Consider the following 14,976-nt stretch of genomic DNA (forward strand, 5'->3'; position numbering starts at 1 on the left):
GGATTAACAGAAGTCATAACTTCTCCTTCACTCTTTCTGCTGCAAGGACATAACTGCAAACTGCCCACAGATTCCAAGTATGAACAGAAGACAAATAAAGCTGCAATTCTGATTTTTCTTCAGAACTTGCAACCTTATAAAGTGTTGGAGAAAACAGACTAAAAAACCCCCAAGAATAATAAAAAAACAACCCCAAAAGTGTTTGTGTGTTTAAGTGTTTAAGGCTGGACATTAGGAGGAAGTTCATCATAGAGAGGGTGATTTGCCATTGGAATGGGCTGCCCAGGGAGGTGGAGGAGTCACTGTCCCTGGAGGTGTTCAAGAAAAGCCTGGCTGAGGCACTTAGTGCCATGGTCTAGGTGATTAGATAGGTTTGGGTGCTAGGTTTGCCTGGATGATCTTGGAGGTCTCTTCCAACCTGGTTGATTCTATGATTATAAATGCCAGATTAAGAGCATAGGAGTTGCTTGAAATTGTCAATCTGTAAGTTGGTAAAACCAGGGCCACAGTGCAGAAATGTCATTTCAGGGTTTAGGCACAAGCCCTCTGTTTATTTTAAGCATGGAAGAGTCTCTCCAGGCTCTGCTGCAAACAAGGCATACAGAGGTTACATCATAGGGCACTTCAGCCAGAAGATGAGCTTGAGGGGTTGGAAGGACCTGAGAAATAGGTATTTCCTTCTGTCTGTCTCCTCTGACTCCAGAGAAGTCAGTGACTTGGAGAATCTCATTTGACCCTGCTCCATGTCTGAAGTTAGCCTGTTAAACCCTCCTGCAATTCATAAATTGAAGGGACTCTGCCTCACTGCACTCTCAAGAACCTCTTGCACAAGGAGAGCTGTATTGCCTACAGGAACTCTCAACACCCTGCTGAAAGTATGCAGTCATGCTATGACAGAAGCTAGCACCAGCTTCGGCAAGTGTGAAAGAGGAGCTCTTTCCCATGGGTTATGTTTCTAATCATCAGGAAGTGCTGAAAAAAAACTACAAATTTGCCTTCACTGTACAAAGAATAAAGTAATTAAAAAAATAACTGGCACACATGTTGTGTCTTCCTGCTGATTCAGTCTTCAGACATTCTACCAAGTGTGCCAATTAGCAAGGAAGTGATAGGGCATTCTGTTAGAACACATGCATGCTCCAGTTTGGGATAAAGATACAAGCATTGCATCATTGTTTACACCATATTTGAGTTGTCATTAAAATCTCTTAGGGGGGGAAAAAAAGGAGGAGGCATTTGAATGTACATGAAATTGAGCACTTGGTAGTTCCTTATATAAAAAGAATCAATCTGTTTAATCAGAAACAGCTTAAAGTTTGTCATATTGTTGTGACCTAGTGTTAGCAGGGCAAGTTATGGAGGAATGTTTATAAAAACATGTAATAGTAACTTGTGAAACAAAGATTCAGGAAAAGGTAAGATCACAGTATCACCAAGATTGGAAGAGACCTCATAGATCATCAAGTCCAACCCTTTACCATAGAGCTCAATACAGATGAAAGCAAAAAGATACTCAAATATGATATGGAATCTTCTGCACTCAAGATGCATATATTGTCTTACTGTACTACACCAATAATACAAGTGCCCAGTGAATGTTGTTAGTTGTGGTGGAAAACAGAGATAGGTGAGACCTCAAAGTCTAAAGAGCTCAAGAGGCAGAATCACAAAATGTAACTGGTTGGAAGAGATTTCTGAGATCATTCAGTCCAACCTTTGACCCAATACTGAAGGGTCAACACTAAACCATGGCCCTAAGTGCCAGGTCCACATGCTGCCTAAACACCTCCAGGGATGGTGACTCCACCACCATTCCAATGCTTGAGAACCCTTTCAGTGAGGGCAATTTCCTAATAGCCAGCCTAACACTCCCCTGGCATAGCTTGTAACCATTTCCTCTAGTCCCGTTGCTTGTCATCAAGGAGAAGAGGCTGCCCCCTCATCGCATCACCTCCCTTCAGGTAGTTGTGGAGAGCAACAAGGTCTCTTCCAGACTGAACAACCCAATCCCAGGTCCCTCAGAGGCTCTACATAGGCCATATGCTCTACAACCTTCACAAGCCTCATTGCTTTCCTCTGGACACGCTCCCACACCTATGTCCTTCCTACAGTGAGGGGCCCAAACACGACACTCAAGGTGTAACCTCACTAGTGCTGAGTACAGGACCTCTAATTCCTAAGAAGACTCTGATATTGTTGCAACATTGTTTTGATTAAATAATGTTTCTTATTTTGTATGATCCCAGTAACATTAGAAAAAAATCCACTACTTCTCTATAGTAGATGTGGAGCTGGAAAAGCTGTTGTTTTTCTTCATTTGGTTGTGGTTTTTGAGTTAAATATTTGGAAGTGACAAACACATCCCAAGGTATTTTGTATGTCTAAAGACATGAAAAAATTCCAGTAACTCCACCAATGGTTTATCAAGATTATTGCACACAAAAATTTCTGCTGTTTAGGATAAAAAAAATTCCATTCTGCCCACACTCAGCAACAAACCTTTGAGGGTTAATGTTTGTTCCTTATGTATAAAATGCTAAACAGATATTCATGCCATTACTTAAATTTAACACTTGGACATTTATCTAATGCTCAAGGAGGCCAAACATACTTCTGTCTGCACAGTTACAACTCAGAAATAGCGAGTCCTTCTATTTCACTGAGAGCAGTTCTCTTTACTGCTTGTAGAAATACACCTAGTCCCTTCTGTATATCAGGGGAAGTCTTTCCCTTAAAAACCATTGCCTGTTGTGCTAGTTTGAAGCTAGAATGTTTTGGTGAGAAGAACTAGATTACAGGCTGTGGAAAGAAAACAATGCTGATGTCTGCTTCACTCACAGGCTTGCTGAGATGTATAGGAACAAGAAATAAAAACATAGATAATCACTCTCACTGGGGCTGCTGGCTGAGCTGCATCTCTCTAACCTCTCCCTCCATTTTGGGCTAATTCACTTTGCTTCCTAACCCCCTGGCCCAACCTCCATTCTTCCTTGGGACTGGAGTAAGGTTGAGAGGGGTAGGGGAAAGATGAAGGGGCAGTTGAGAGCCCTTACTGGGGACTGAGGTTTCTGGGAGGAGAGTTGTGTTTCTGTATTACCTTTTCCCTTGTCTATTTCTGTCTATAACTGTATATACTGTAAATATCTGCTTGTGTATTGTGCTAGCTGTAAATATAAGCTTCATTCATATTTCCAGAGCTGGCTGAGTCTAGTCTGGGTGATTTCTAAAGTGTGTGGGGGGCAGGGAACACCCAAACTATCACACCTGTCAATGTTATCTCACCTGTGCTCTTTGTTTCTCACGTATTTTGACTTCCTTTTCAATTAATTTTTGCCTCTGGCTGGTTTCTTCTTCCAGTCTTTTTTCTAGTTGCTCTCTGCGGCGCTTCTCTTCTTCCAGAGCTCGTTTCTTAGCCTCCATCTCCCGATCCTAAACACCACAGCACATACAGAGCTTCAATTCTGTGTAAAACTATAGTTGGCAATGTAATTTCTAAGATTGAACTAAATCCCTTTTAGCTTCTTAACTAGGCAAAAATACATATCTCTACTAAAGTGGACTGAGAACTGGAATCAAAACTACAAATATTACAACTCTAGAAATAAAGTTCTTCTTAAGCAGCTCTCTTTCACTGCAGGTGCAATGCTGACAGCTTCTGCTGAGATTTGCCACCAACTCAGATAGCAGCTATTGTATCTGGGCTTAGGGATGTAGTATGAGGGGGCTTAGGGATAGATAGGAGGATGAAACTAGACCAACATAAAGAGAAGGATAATTTATGTCTCTATTAGGTGTAAATAGCGTTTTAATTGGTGTAATTGGACTTTAGAGTCCAATGTTGCACTTAGGAGGGTACTACCTAACTAACATGCTGTGCTAGTTTGAAGCTAGCTGGAATGTTTGAGTGAGAACTAGATTACAGGCTGTGAAAAAGAAACAATGGTCGTGTCTGCTTCATTCATAGGCTTGCTGAGATGTATAAGAACATACAGATAACAGAGTCACTGTCTGGGCTTTAGGCTGAACTTCTTTCTCTCTCTAACCTAACCTGCCATCTGTGTGACTAATCCACCTGCTTCCTACCTCCATACTACCTTAAACCTAAGGCAAGATCTTGGGGAAGGTTGAGGGGTGGGAGGAAAGTGGAAAGGTGGTTTAGAGCCCCTCCTGGGGACTCAGGTTTCTGGGAAGGGTGTTGTGTTTCTGTATTGCTTTTTAAGTAGTATATTACTGTATATATTGTAAATATCTGCTTGTATATTGTGCTAGCTGTAAAAATAAAGCTTCATTCAATTTCCAGAGCTGCTGAGTCTAGTCTGGGGGATTTCTAAAGTGGGGGGTGGGTAGCACCCAAACCATTACACATGCCCACTCTTGGGTTTACTCATAACATGATGCTTACCCTGGTCTCAAGGAGCCTGGTCTTTTCAGCGTGCGCTTGTTTCAGAAGTCTCTCCATCTCTTCTATTCTTGCAACATTTGAAGTGCTAGCACTGCACCAAAAATCCAGAGTTACTTTAAACAATACTTGGCATTGAAAGACTTACCTTGCTGTCCAACACTGGCCAGTGTAAGAATGGAGCTGTTCTGGTACCATTCAGTGCAGGAGGCACTAACAAAAGGTGATGTATGGAGTACATGGAATGCTGTCAGTGTATACATTCCCCATGCAGAGCTGTGAAAAATGCAGGCTCAAGTGTATCTTGTCAGCCCCCTAGGATCTGTCATCATCTCCCAGATAACAGAGTGGATGAAAGTGGCTATCATGTCCTAACAGAACACACTAGTGATCTTTAGAGCTGGCATTAGCAGCTATCTGAATATTCCAGTCCTTCTGGCTGTAGAGTGTCTGGTTTGTGTCTCAAAAAATGCTGCATGAAAAGGAGGATTGACTGCTATTCACAAAGGCCATTCAAGAGACACAGCAGTATCAGGAAGGATCTATTAGTTGAAGTAACCAGCAAGCCAAAGAAACAAGGGAAATCATAGAGTGCTAGCTAGATCCTGGCCCAGCACAACACAGCTATCACCAATGCCTGGCCTTTTTTTTTTTTTTGTCTCTTTTCTTTTTTTTCCCCAATAGAATCCCTTTGTTTCATCTCAACTTAACAACCAATTCAATTGTGCCATTTCCATGGCATGCTCTCTATTTTTCATCTTATGCTGCTCCAGCTGCCAGAAACTCGCTGGCATCTGTTTATAACAGAATTCACAAAACTTAAGTCCTAAGGTCTTTAAAAAAACAAACAAACAAAAACCAAAGCCTAACAACATCTCTCAACCCCCAAAACCAGACAGCAAAATAACTGCCACTGATGTTTTCTGAAACCCTTAACACTGCACTGACAAACACTACACGAGGAAATCAGTGGGCTGATATCCTGCCAAAGAAAACAGATGCTGAATAAAACACAACGTGCTACCCAAAGAAGCTGTCCCTGTGTTCAAAGGATTCTTAATGCTGTGACAACGTGGTACTTAATTAATCATCCTCCTCTTATGCTGGAGAGACAGCCAGACCAGGGCTATGAGGAGAAATGAAAGCACTATCATTTAAACTAGACTGTCAAAAGAAAATGGCACAGAGTTTTGCAGCTCGCCCAGACTTTTAACACGGATCACTGATGTGCCTTCTAGCTGAAGAGCGGTGCTTAAGTTGACAGTATCTGGGAATGAGAGAAACAGCTGAAGGCTGTAAGCCTTTCAGGGACATCTTTTTATTTTTACTGACCCAGGAGAAGGAGATGGCTAAAAAAAAAAATGCCAGGTGAGTCCCAAGTGCTTCAGTATAAGGGGCCAGTGAGTAAACACACTGAACTTCAAGGACAAACATGCTACATCACCAGCAGATGTTTCTGAGAAATATCCTATCACAGGACATTCCTTCCCCATAATGACCAGGGAAGAAAGCTCCAAGTATTATCCATGCTGAAAAGAGCACTGACACCATCATCATTTCAGTTCAGAACTGACACCCATTTCTCTGTGGCCTTCAACATTGCCACTTAGCCTCTCCATGTGTTTATTTTCCATCTCTAAATAAACAGTGAGATAATAGTAAAACCTGATTATTAATGCCAAACACTAATCCTGCCTGACAATCTTGTCTTCTTAACCAGTTAGCAGCACTACCATAGCATCAACATGTACACATACTCTTTTTCATTCTAAGCCTATAAGCATTAAAACATCAGAAAGATGATTTACCTGGAAATGTTATCAGGTGAGCAAGCTGATATGCTTGTCTCCATGCTGTCAGAGCTATCCAAGCTTAATGTATCAAAGGCATGGTCCTTGTAGCTACGATCTGGGTAATGGAAGCTGTTCAAATACACATTTGACTCAGATGCTGTCCTGCTGTAGAACTCAGGAGACTTCTGCCTTTGGTTTTCACAGACACGCTGATGGTTGTACCCTACAGAGTCAGAGGAAATACTGATTTTACACAGTGTGTTAGCAGAACAAGCATTCTGAATACCACCTCAGACTTAACTGCACTGTGAGCCAGATACTACAAAACTAGGGTTAATTTCACAAGTGCATCATAACTCAAATAAAACCTATAAACAACTCAAATAAAACCTGGTTTAACTGCGATGGACACAAATACATGCAGATTAGTATGGCTTATAATTCAACAAACCTTTGTAGATGTGCATTATCAACACTTAATTTGAACCAACACATTTTTAAGTTTCAAATTAAAATGAGACCTGATCTGGAAAGTAATGCAGTTGAGTTCAGGGATCTAGAAAGTTCTACCCATTGTCTTGAATAGTTGTTTGGTTGATTTTACTGAACGTGCATTGTTTTTCGTCTCTTTGGGGACTTTGCCTTCTAGTAATGGTGAACTCAGCTCTTAGATGCAGCTGAAACAATACAGCCTGCTTGTCATCATAGTTACTGGTGCAAGAATACTTTCCTGGGGTTTTGAAACTACAGGTCACCCTACATGATTGAAGCAGATCCCTATAGCTCAATGACTGCAAAGTAAAACGAAGTTTATGCAATATCAGTTCCTTGTGCTATTATTTTCCCCCCAAATTCATCCTTTCTCAAGCACCATCCTTCTTGAGCACAGGAAACTTTGACTACATGTCCCTTAAAAACATTTTTCTTCAGAATTACTTTTATCTCATGTCCCAATTCCTCTTTGTAAACAATACAGACTTGCAGAGAGTATGTTGAGCTTGCCTGATGAAGAGGAGAATATAAGGACAGATGTTGTTTTACCTGCTGAAGTTATTTCACTGTGCCCTCTGAAGGTTTGTTCCATCTATGGGGTTTAAAAATACAGCTACACTGTTCATATCTTTTCCTTTAATCAATGCAAGAATTCTCCATGACAGTTTTATCACAGAGGGCTTGATCACAGTTCTGATACTCAGCAACATTTATAATGCTCTCTGCATGCTCCTGACACAAAATTTGAGCTGGTAGCAGAGCTGGAGATCAGGAAGGACTGTTGGGCTGGATGAAAACCTCCCAGGTACAGGAAAGCACTCACTGACATTCCACATATTTAAGACAAACAGACACAAGAAGAATGCAGACAAATGTACAAATGCTGCAAGGTCTAGATAAAGGTTTTTACTGCACACCATGAAGACACTGATGTTAGGAAAACATGCTTAGAGCTGGGATATTTTCCTGCCTCGTTCTTATTCCCTATCTGCACATACAAGGTTACTCTCTGGTATTTGTTATCATCCCAGAGTGAGAAGAGTTCCAGTTCAGGGAGCCAACAGCTTGGAAAGGCTGTGTAGTATTAGCCAAAAGGTATCTAAGAAGCATGACTCAAGCTGAATAATTAAAGCATATTAGTTAGGAAAGAATGGCCTACAAGCATTTCCAAGGCAAATAGTTTCCTCTTTCCCAGTCACTTCCCTCTGTACCATAGAAAAGTTTTTCACAGATGATTAGAGTTAGTTTCTAAGAAGCTAATAGGACTTTACTTGACATTTAAAGAACAGTACATTTCAATAAGAGTGCAGTTACACCAGTTAGTAAAAGAGACAAAAAGGACAAAACTACACCTCAGCAGTCATGGATAATAGCATCACGCAACACAGATGTTACTGATTCAGAGGTGCAGTTTGGTTTTCTCCCCATTACTGTGGCAAATGCTGCTGTTATTGCAGACAAGCAATTACCTTTGGAATGACTAATTGCTCCTGTGAAATGGTTACCAATGATTCATTAGGGAAAGAAAGAAAGAAAGGAAAAAGAAAATTACTAAACTACCTTTATTCCAATGCATGTTTTTCTACTGAGGCTTCTGCAAAGTCCTGCCAGCTCAGAAACCTTTATTTCATACCTTATATCTCACTGAAAAATAAATCCTTCTCAAAGGCCTAATAAAACAGAGCAGCTTTACAAACATTTTCCTACAGGAAAGCCAACTTTCCATGAAGATAGAGAAGCTGATTTTAAGTAAAATATTTATTAAAGTTACATAACCATGCAAACATAACTAAGCACTGCAAGACATACAAGCATCGTTCAGATGCAAAATGAGACACAGAGGCACAACCTAAGGTGATGATCTCACATTCTTCTGTCATCAGCCACCGAGCACAAAGCTTCAGGTCAGGGAAGCCTCACAACCAACCTGCCTCCATTAAAGCCCCACTTGCATATCAGGCAGGCTCAATTTGCTGCTTAAGGAACTATTAACTGCTCAAGCACCTATCCACAGAAGGCACATTTAAAACCATCAGACTCTTTGCCAGATCCATCACTTCATGAAGCGTCCTGCTAGCCAAACACTTGCATCAGCCAACTCTAAGCTGGTACCAAAGCTAAGATGTTTCTTGTTTCAAGGGCTTGAATTCTCTGTAGTGAAACAGCAGACTTAAGACTGTTAACAGCCATACTGCTAAGCAAAATAATGCAAATGCCCATAAAGCCATAGCATAAAGAAACAAAAAACAACAACAGGGCAAAAAACCCCAAAGAAGTTATTGAAGAATCACAATAAAACACTGCAAAATTATGGTAAGGTCAGAATTAGAGGTGAAAGCTGTTATTCAAAGCAGCACTGTCAAGTATGTTAACCCCTCCCTAGTATTTCCTGAAAGGAGATCACAGTGCATCTTCCTTTAGTGCTATTATTTTTCCTTTCTTTAAAGTTTGACATTAACATGTCAAGATACATTTCTCATATAGAAACATGCCAAAGCAGGAAGCCCAAGTCTGCCTACATTGTCACCCACAGATCTGCAAAGACTTCAGGGTTTTTTGCTCTACCTGTGCAGCTATGAACAAAGAAGCAACAAATTAAGCCTACAGAAAAGCTGGAGCTCTGCAGATGTTAGCACCATTTGCAAGTTTTGTTGTGGCAGTTGCTTTGACAGCAGGAAAAAAAAGGAATTTTTGAATTGCTGTCATTACTTAACCGTTACAGAAAAGTTCTTCCTGATTTTGAGAACTACTTGACAGTGCTGAAGCAATCAGTACTTTTGCCAAAACATGACAGTGATAGATACAGCCAGGTAAAGGATGTTTTCATACCTCTTCTAGCTTTTCCTGTGTTCAATAGGAAAGAGAGAGGCGGGGGAGAAAAAAGGCAAAGTGCTTTGAAAAGTCGTGTAATTTGTGTGTATGTATACACAAGCACTACACTGCTTTCCTCTAGAGCTAAGAAAGAATACAGTCAATCATCTTCCTGGTACCTAACTTCCCCGTCCATTTTAATTCCCAGTGCTGTCTGGGTCTTTCATCTTAACTCCCAGCTAACCACTCCTCCTTCCGTTCTGGAGTCCATCCTGCAGTCAGTGGGACTGCATTGACCAACCCCTCCTCCTTGTCACCCCATCGGAGCTTCTTGGGACCACGTTTTGACCAGTGCAGAGCAAAGGCTTTAGATTATACCAAACTGCAGCTTCTTTGTTCTTTGCAAGTGTAGTTCACTCACAAAGGCACAGAGACAGAAGGTGAACATAGAAATACAATCCTTAAAAATTATATACAACGAATGGCTGCTAAGAAATAGCTTTTTCCACTAATGATATGTCCTCTTCAAGGTTTTATAAATGGGTCTTAACTCAAACTGTTTCTTTCCAGCGTAATTTTTGAACTCATGACTGATCTAAACAGTTTTGATAATCCTGGAATAAAGCCTAATTAGTAATTAAATATCTGTGGAAATATCTCCTACTGAATCTAGACTAAGAATTATTCATTAGTATTGGTTGTTCCTGCACAAAGAAAAATAGATTGAAGTTAATTTGGCTGTTCCTGATTTAATTTTTAGCTGAATTTATCATCTCAGACTTTTCTGTTCACCTTGTTGAACTGAAGTTAGAAAAAAAGAGGAGAGCTCTTTATTTTAGACCATGAGTTAATTACTGAAATGCATCAAGAAGTCAGACACAACATGGTAGGTTGTGGAGTGCCTGCTATGTAAGTAAATCATAGAATCAACGAGGTTGGCAGAGACCTCCAAGATCATCCAGTCTAACCTAGCACCCAGCCCTAGCCAGTCAACTAGACCAAAGCCTCATCCAGGCTTTTCTTGAACACCTCCAGGGATGGTGACTCCACCACCTCCCTGGGCAGCCCATTCCAATGCCAATCACTCTCTCTGCCAACAACTTCCTCCTAACATCCAGCCTATACTTCCCCCGGCACAACTTGAGACTGTGTCCCCTTGTTCTGCTGTTGGTTGTCTGGGAGAAGAGATCAAGCTCAAACTCAACAAAATTACAAACTTTATCAAGTGAATGGCACAAGGCAAGACCCTTTTTCAGCAAGCTTGTTCTGTCCCTGTATTGAATCAACTTGGTACATACAGCTGACCTCAGCCATGCTCTTTGACCCTAAACAGCTGCTAGCTCTGACAGGACCAATAACAACCAGATGGATCCTATCTCATCTTAGGATTAATGCAATTCTGCAAAAAGACCTCTTGCACTTCCATTGATAACAATGATGCAAGTGCCAGAAGGAAAAGAAAAGTGACAGATGGCACTGAGGAACAACTCCATTTAAAGATGGGACACTCAAGAATAGTGCATGTCATTAAAGCAGAAATTAAGCCAACAAACAACAGACACAGAATTGCGTAGCCTACAAGATTGTGTTTCAGAGACACAGCTTTCTTCTGGATCCAGAATTACCAAGTCCCTGTTACAAAACTGCAGCTATCTATTCACAGCAGAATCATAGAATAGAATCAAAGAATCAACCAGGTTGGAAGAGACCTCCAAGATCATCCAGGCCAACCTATCCCCCAGCCCTAGCCAGTCAACTAGACCATGGCACTAAGTGCCCCATCCAGGCTTTTCTTGAAGACCTCCAGGGACGGTGCCTCCACCACCTCCCTGGGCAGCCCATTCCAATGCCAATCACTCTCTCTGGCAACAACTTCCTCCTAACATCCAGCCTAGACTTCCCCCGGCACAACTTGAGACTGTGTCCCCTTGTTCTGTTGCTGGTTGCCTGGGATAAGAGGCCACCCCCCACCTGGCTACAATGTCCTTTCAGGAACAACTCCTTTCCAGCTTTGGATGTGAAATATGCAAGACCACATGCAGTTACAAATTCTGAAGAGTACCTCTATCAGGGGAATTTGTCCAGGCAAAAATAAGACCACCACATAAAAAAAGACTTATAAAAAAACAAACAACTAAAACAACCTCACACCTAAAACAACCAAAAATCCCCATGTGATATATTGTCTCAAAATCATTTAACAGAAATGACCCTATTAACCCTACATGTGTTTTTCAATTTACTTTTCAATTTGCTGACCACAGACCTCAAAAATACATGTGCCACATACATCAGCATCTTAACATCTTATTTTGCTGACACCTGAAAATTACATTTAGAGCTTGTTTTTCTTTCCACCAAGAAGTAAACTTTTTACAGTCCTGTTGATTACACTAACACCACTTTCAGACTTTCCTGAAAAACTCAACACTGACTTTAAGTAGAAATGAATGAAATAAAACCACTTTACCTTTGTGCATCCTTCTGGACTCTGACTCTTTGGCCATGGTTGCCAGGCAGTGAGGAAGCACGCTGCCACAGCTATTGCTCTGTCCTAATGGCAAATGTCCCTGCAGGAAATTATGTAAATATGTCATGAAAACTACCTTTTGAGTTTTGTGTATCAGCAAATAATGGGCAAATAACTTGCTTTGTCTTGGGTTATTAATGTCATGTCACATCAATCAGCCATGGGTATTTCTGTCATGCACAGAGACAAAAATATTTTCAGAGTAGCATCCTCACTCTCCTGCTGGTTTTTATTTACCACATCACAAATAAAGAGTATTTTCACTTTATAAGTAACCTGAGGTAGGAAGGAAAACAGCCTGTTGTGAGACTGTGCTGATTTGAGGCTAACTGGAGTATTTTACAGGCTGTGAAAACAACAGTGATGTCTACTTCACTCATCGGCTTGCTGAGATGTATAAAAACAAGGACACAAACACAGATGAGACAGTGTGTCTCTGTCTGTCAGTGTCTGTGTTTCTCTTCTGCTTGGATCTGCGTAACGAATCCTTCTGCTTCTAACCCCCCTCACCGATTCTCATAGAATCAACCACAGTGGAAGAGACCTCCAAGATCATCCAGTCCAACCTAGCACCCAGCCCTGTCCAGTCAACTAGACCATGGCACTAAGTGCCTCAGCCAGGCTTTTCTTGAAGACCTCCAGGGACAGTGCCTCCACCTTGACCATAAGGCAGACTCTGGGGGGGAAAGAAGGTGGAAGGGTGGTTGGAGGCCCTCCTGGGGACTCTGGTTTCTGGGAGAGGTATTGTGGTTTTGTATTACTTTTAACTTGTCTATTTCTGTATAGAATCATAGAATCAACCAGGTTGGAAGAGACCTCTAAGAACATCCAGTCCAACCTAGCACCCAGCCCTATCCAGTCAACTAGACCATGGCACTAAGTGCCTCATCCAGTCTTCTCTTGAAGACCTCCAGGGATGGTGCCTCCACCACCTCCCTGGGCCAAACTGTATGTTAATCAACTTGAAATTCTTCAAAATCAATTTCAGATGAGAATTTGGGAGGATTACCTAACACTGACATTGCTACCCAACCTGACCTGTAATAGAGTTTGCATACAGACACTGGAAAGCTGCTAACAGCATGCAGACACCTACTTTAGATGCAACGCTGCGACCCAGCGTGGCGCTGTTGAAATGCGGTGACACAGACGGCGTCGACTTCTTGCGCGGCAAAGTGTCACTCAAGTACATGCACTCCCTGTGCTGCTTCTTCCGCTCTTCCAGGTTTCTGAAATGCTTCAAATGTCATTTGTTACAGCTTTGACAAAAGGAAATGACCTACTTGCTCATTCATGCTCTATAGGCAATACACTGAAGGTAATCTGGGAACTTCGTTGGAAAGAAAGTAATCTAAACCACAGAGCACCTCCTGCTTCACAGCACTTCCTAGCATTTCTACTAACATCACATTAAAATCATGCTAAGAAAACATATTCACTTTATGTGCATGTTTTATACATGTGCCTGTGCCTATTTTTTCCCCAAACCCCTCAAGCCTCAGAGGTGGAATCCAGTTGCAAAGAAAACATTTCTTTACAAGTTAGCCTAACGACCTAGTGGCTTAAAACCAATACAGCTTTTGTGAGGCACTGGTCAAATGTATATGAGAAGTTAATCTAGGATTTCAAGTGTAGCCATTTGCACTTCATTGTTGCAAGTCTTCTGGCAGTTGCAGTGGCTCCTAAATATAAGTATTTGCCTCTGGGTTGTTTACATAAAAGAAATTTTGTTCAGCAACATTCTATAGTGCACTGTGTTGATTTCTAAATGAGCAGTGCCTTTTAAGAGCCAAACTGTGCAAGCATGATCAGCTTATGATCTATCATATTACTCCAAAGACTTCACAGGTCAACCAACTTGATGGCCACCACAACAAAACTAAGCAAAGTAATCCCAAGTTATCACCTTTGAATCTGTTACCTGTTGTTGCCTGCGGTGTTTCTTAGCTGGCAGAGGTGGAGGTGTATCAGATAAAGGAATAGGATCTACATGAGTTGCCATGACCTCAGGCCAATGGACTGATGGAAGTTGAGCAATAGAGCGAGGAGAAAGAGAGTGAGGAAACACAAATCCAGAACAGAGAGGTGATCTTAGCTTTATAGAAAAAAGAGAAATTACACACAGAGTTTTCTTTTTGGAATTGCTTGAAGATATGGCACATACAAGCTGCAGTTTTAGCACTGTGTGGTAGCATTTAGCAGGAAAGGAGATGTGTTATATCTCTCCAGGCACACTGAGCCACCAGAAGCAGCACAGAAATGCTAAATTCTAAACCTGTTGCTGCCTCATTGCAGCACCAAGGTTGGTGGCTTTTCCATTTGTAAGGTTATTTCATTCCTTTTAAACAGGGGCTTACTGAAAATCTGCCATGGTCATTACAAAAGCAGAAACATCATAAGGAATGCAGAAGGGAGAGAGCAAGCTAGAAGACAGAGACTGGACAGACTCTGTGGGAGATAAAGAGAAGCTATCCATCTCCCACAAATGTTCAAAACATGCTTCCACCACTTCACAGGAAAAATATCCCCCCCAAAACCACACAACACCAAAACCCCCAAACCAAACAAAATGGAACACAAATCCCAAACCAAATGAACACCTAAGCACCACCGATCGAGTGATCGTTATGCTAATTATTAAGCTTTTCCATAGATCATTGACCAAAGGAGCATTACATTGCAGTGCTTGACAAACTGTTACTAACTGCTGTTCGAGTAATAAGCATTCAGGGTTTTTGGACTTCGAAGTCCTAATGATGTAGACATCATCAAAGACACTTTAGAACCGGAGCAGTCCTCCAGCTATACTGTGAAAGCGTTACCTGACGTGGTAAGTGGCAGATGGCAGTTTGCCTTAGGGTCATTTTTTTGACAAGTTGCATTATCAAAAGATTAAAAAAGAAAAACAGAAAGTCAGCTATGAAAGAACAATGCAAACAAAGGGAAATATC

The 14,976-nt window shown here is 41.4% G+C and overlaps 1 protein-coding gene across 9 annotated transcripts in view; it reads right to left on the reverse strand.

The window, feature by feature from the left end:
* The window catches only part of PHLDB2 (pleckstrin homology like domain family B member 2), a 78,455-nt gene that overhangs the window by 6,920 nt on the left and 56,559 nt on the right, over positions 1 to 14,976 (reverse strand). For 2 of the 9 annotated variants that reach the window (XM_064143111.1, XM_064143109.1), the window contains 8 exons: positions 13,947 to 14,120; positions 13,122 to 13,262; positions 11,966 to 12,065; positions 9,514 to 9,528; positions 8,154 to 8,174; positions 6,208 to 6,415; positions 4,403 to 4,493; positions 3,283 to 3,429 (listed from right to left, as the gene is read on the reverse strand). In XM_064143111.1, the coding sequence (XP_063999181.1) occupies positions 3,283 to 3,429; positions 4,403 to 4,493; positions 6,208 to 6,415; positions 8,154 to 8,174; positions 9,514 to 9,528; positions 11,966 to 12,065; positions 13,122 to 13,262; positions 13,947 to 14,120 (897 nt within the window). Of the gene's footprint in view, positions 1 to 3,282; positions 3,430 to 4,402; positions 4,494 to 6,207; positions 6,416 to 8,153; positions 8,175 to 8,424; positions 8,836 to 9,513; positions 9,529 to 11,965; positions 12,066 to 13,121; positions 13,263 to 13,946; positions 14,121 to 14,976 lie in introns of those variants that run through there. The other 7 variants (XM_064143115.1, XM_064143113.1, XM_064143114.1 and 4 more) reach the window with 5 other exon arrangements.

Source organism: Pogoniulus pusillus, chromosome 5 (assembly GCF_015220805.1).
Source record: "Pogoniulus pusillus isolate bPogPus1 chromosome 5, bPogPus1.pri, whole genome shotgun sequence".
Lineage (NCBI taxonomy): Eukaryota > Metazoa > Chordata > Aves > Piciformes > Lybiidae > Pogoniulus > Pogoniulus pusillus.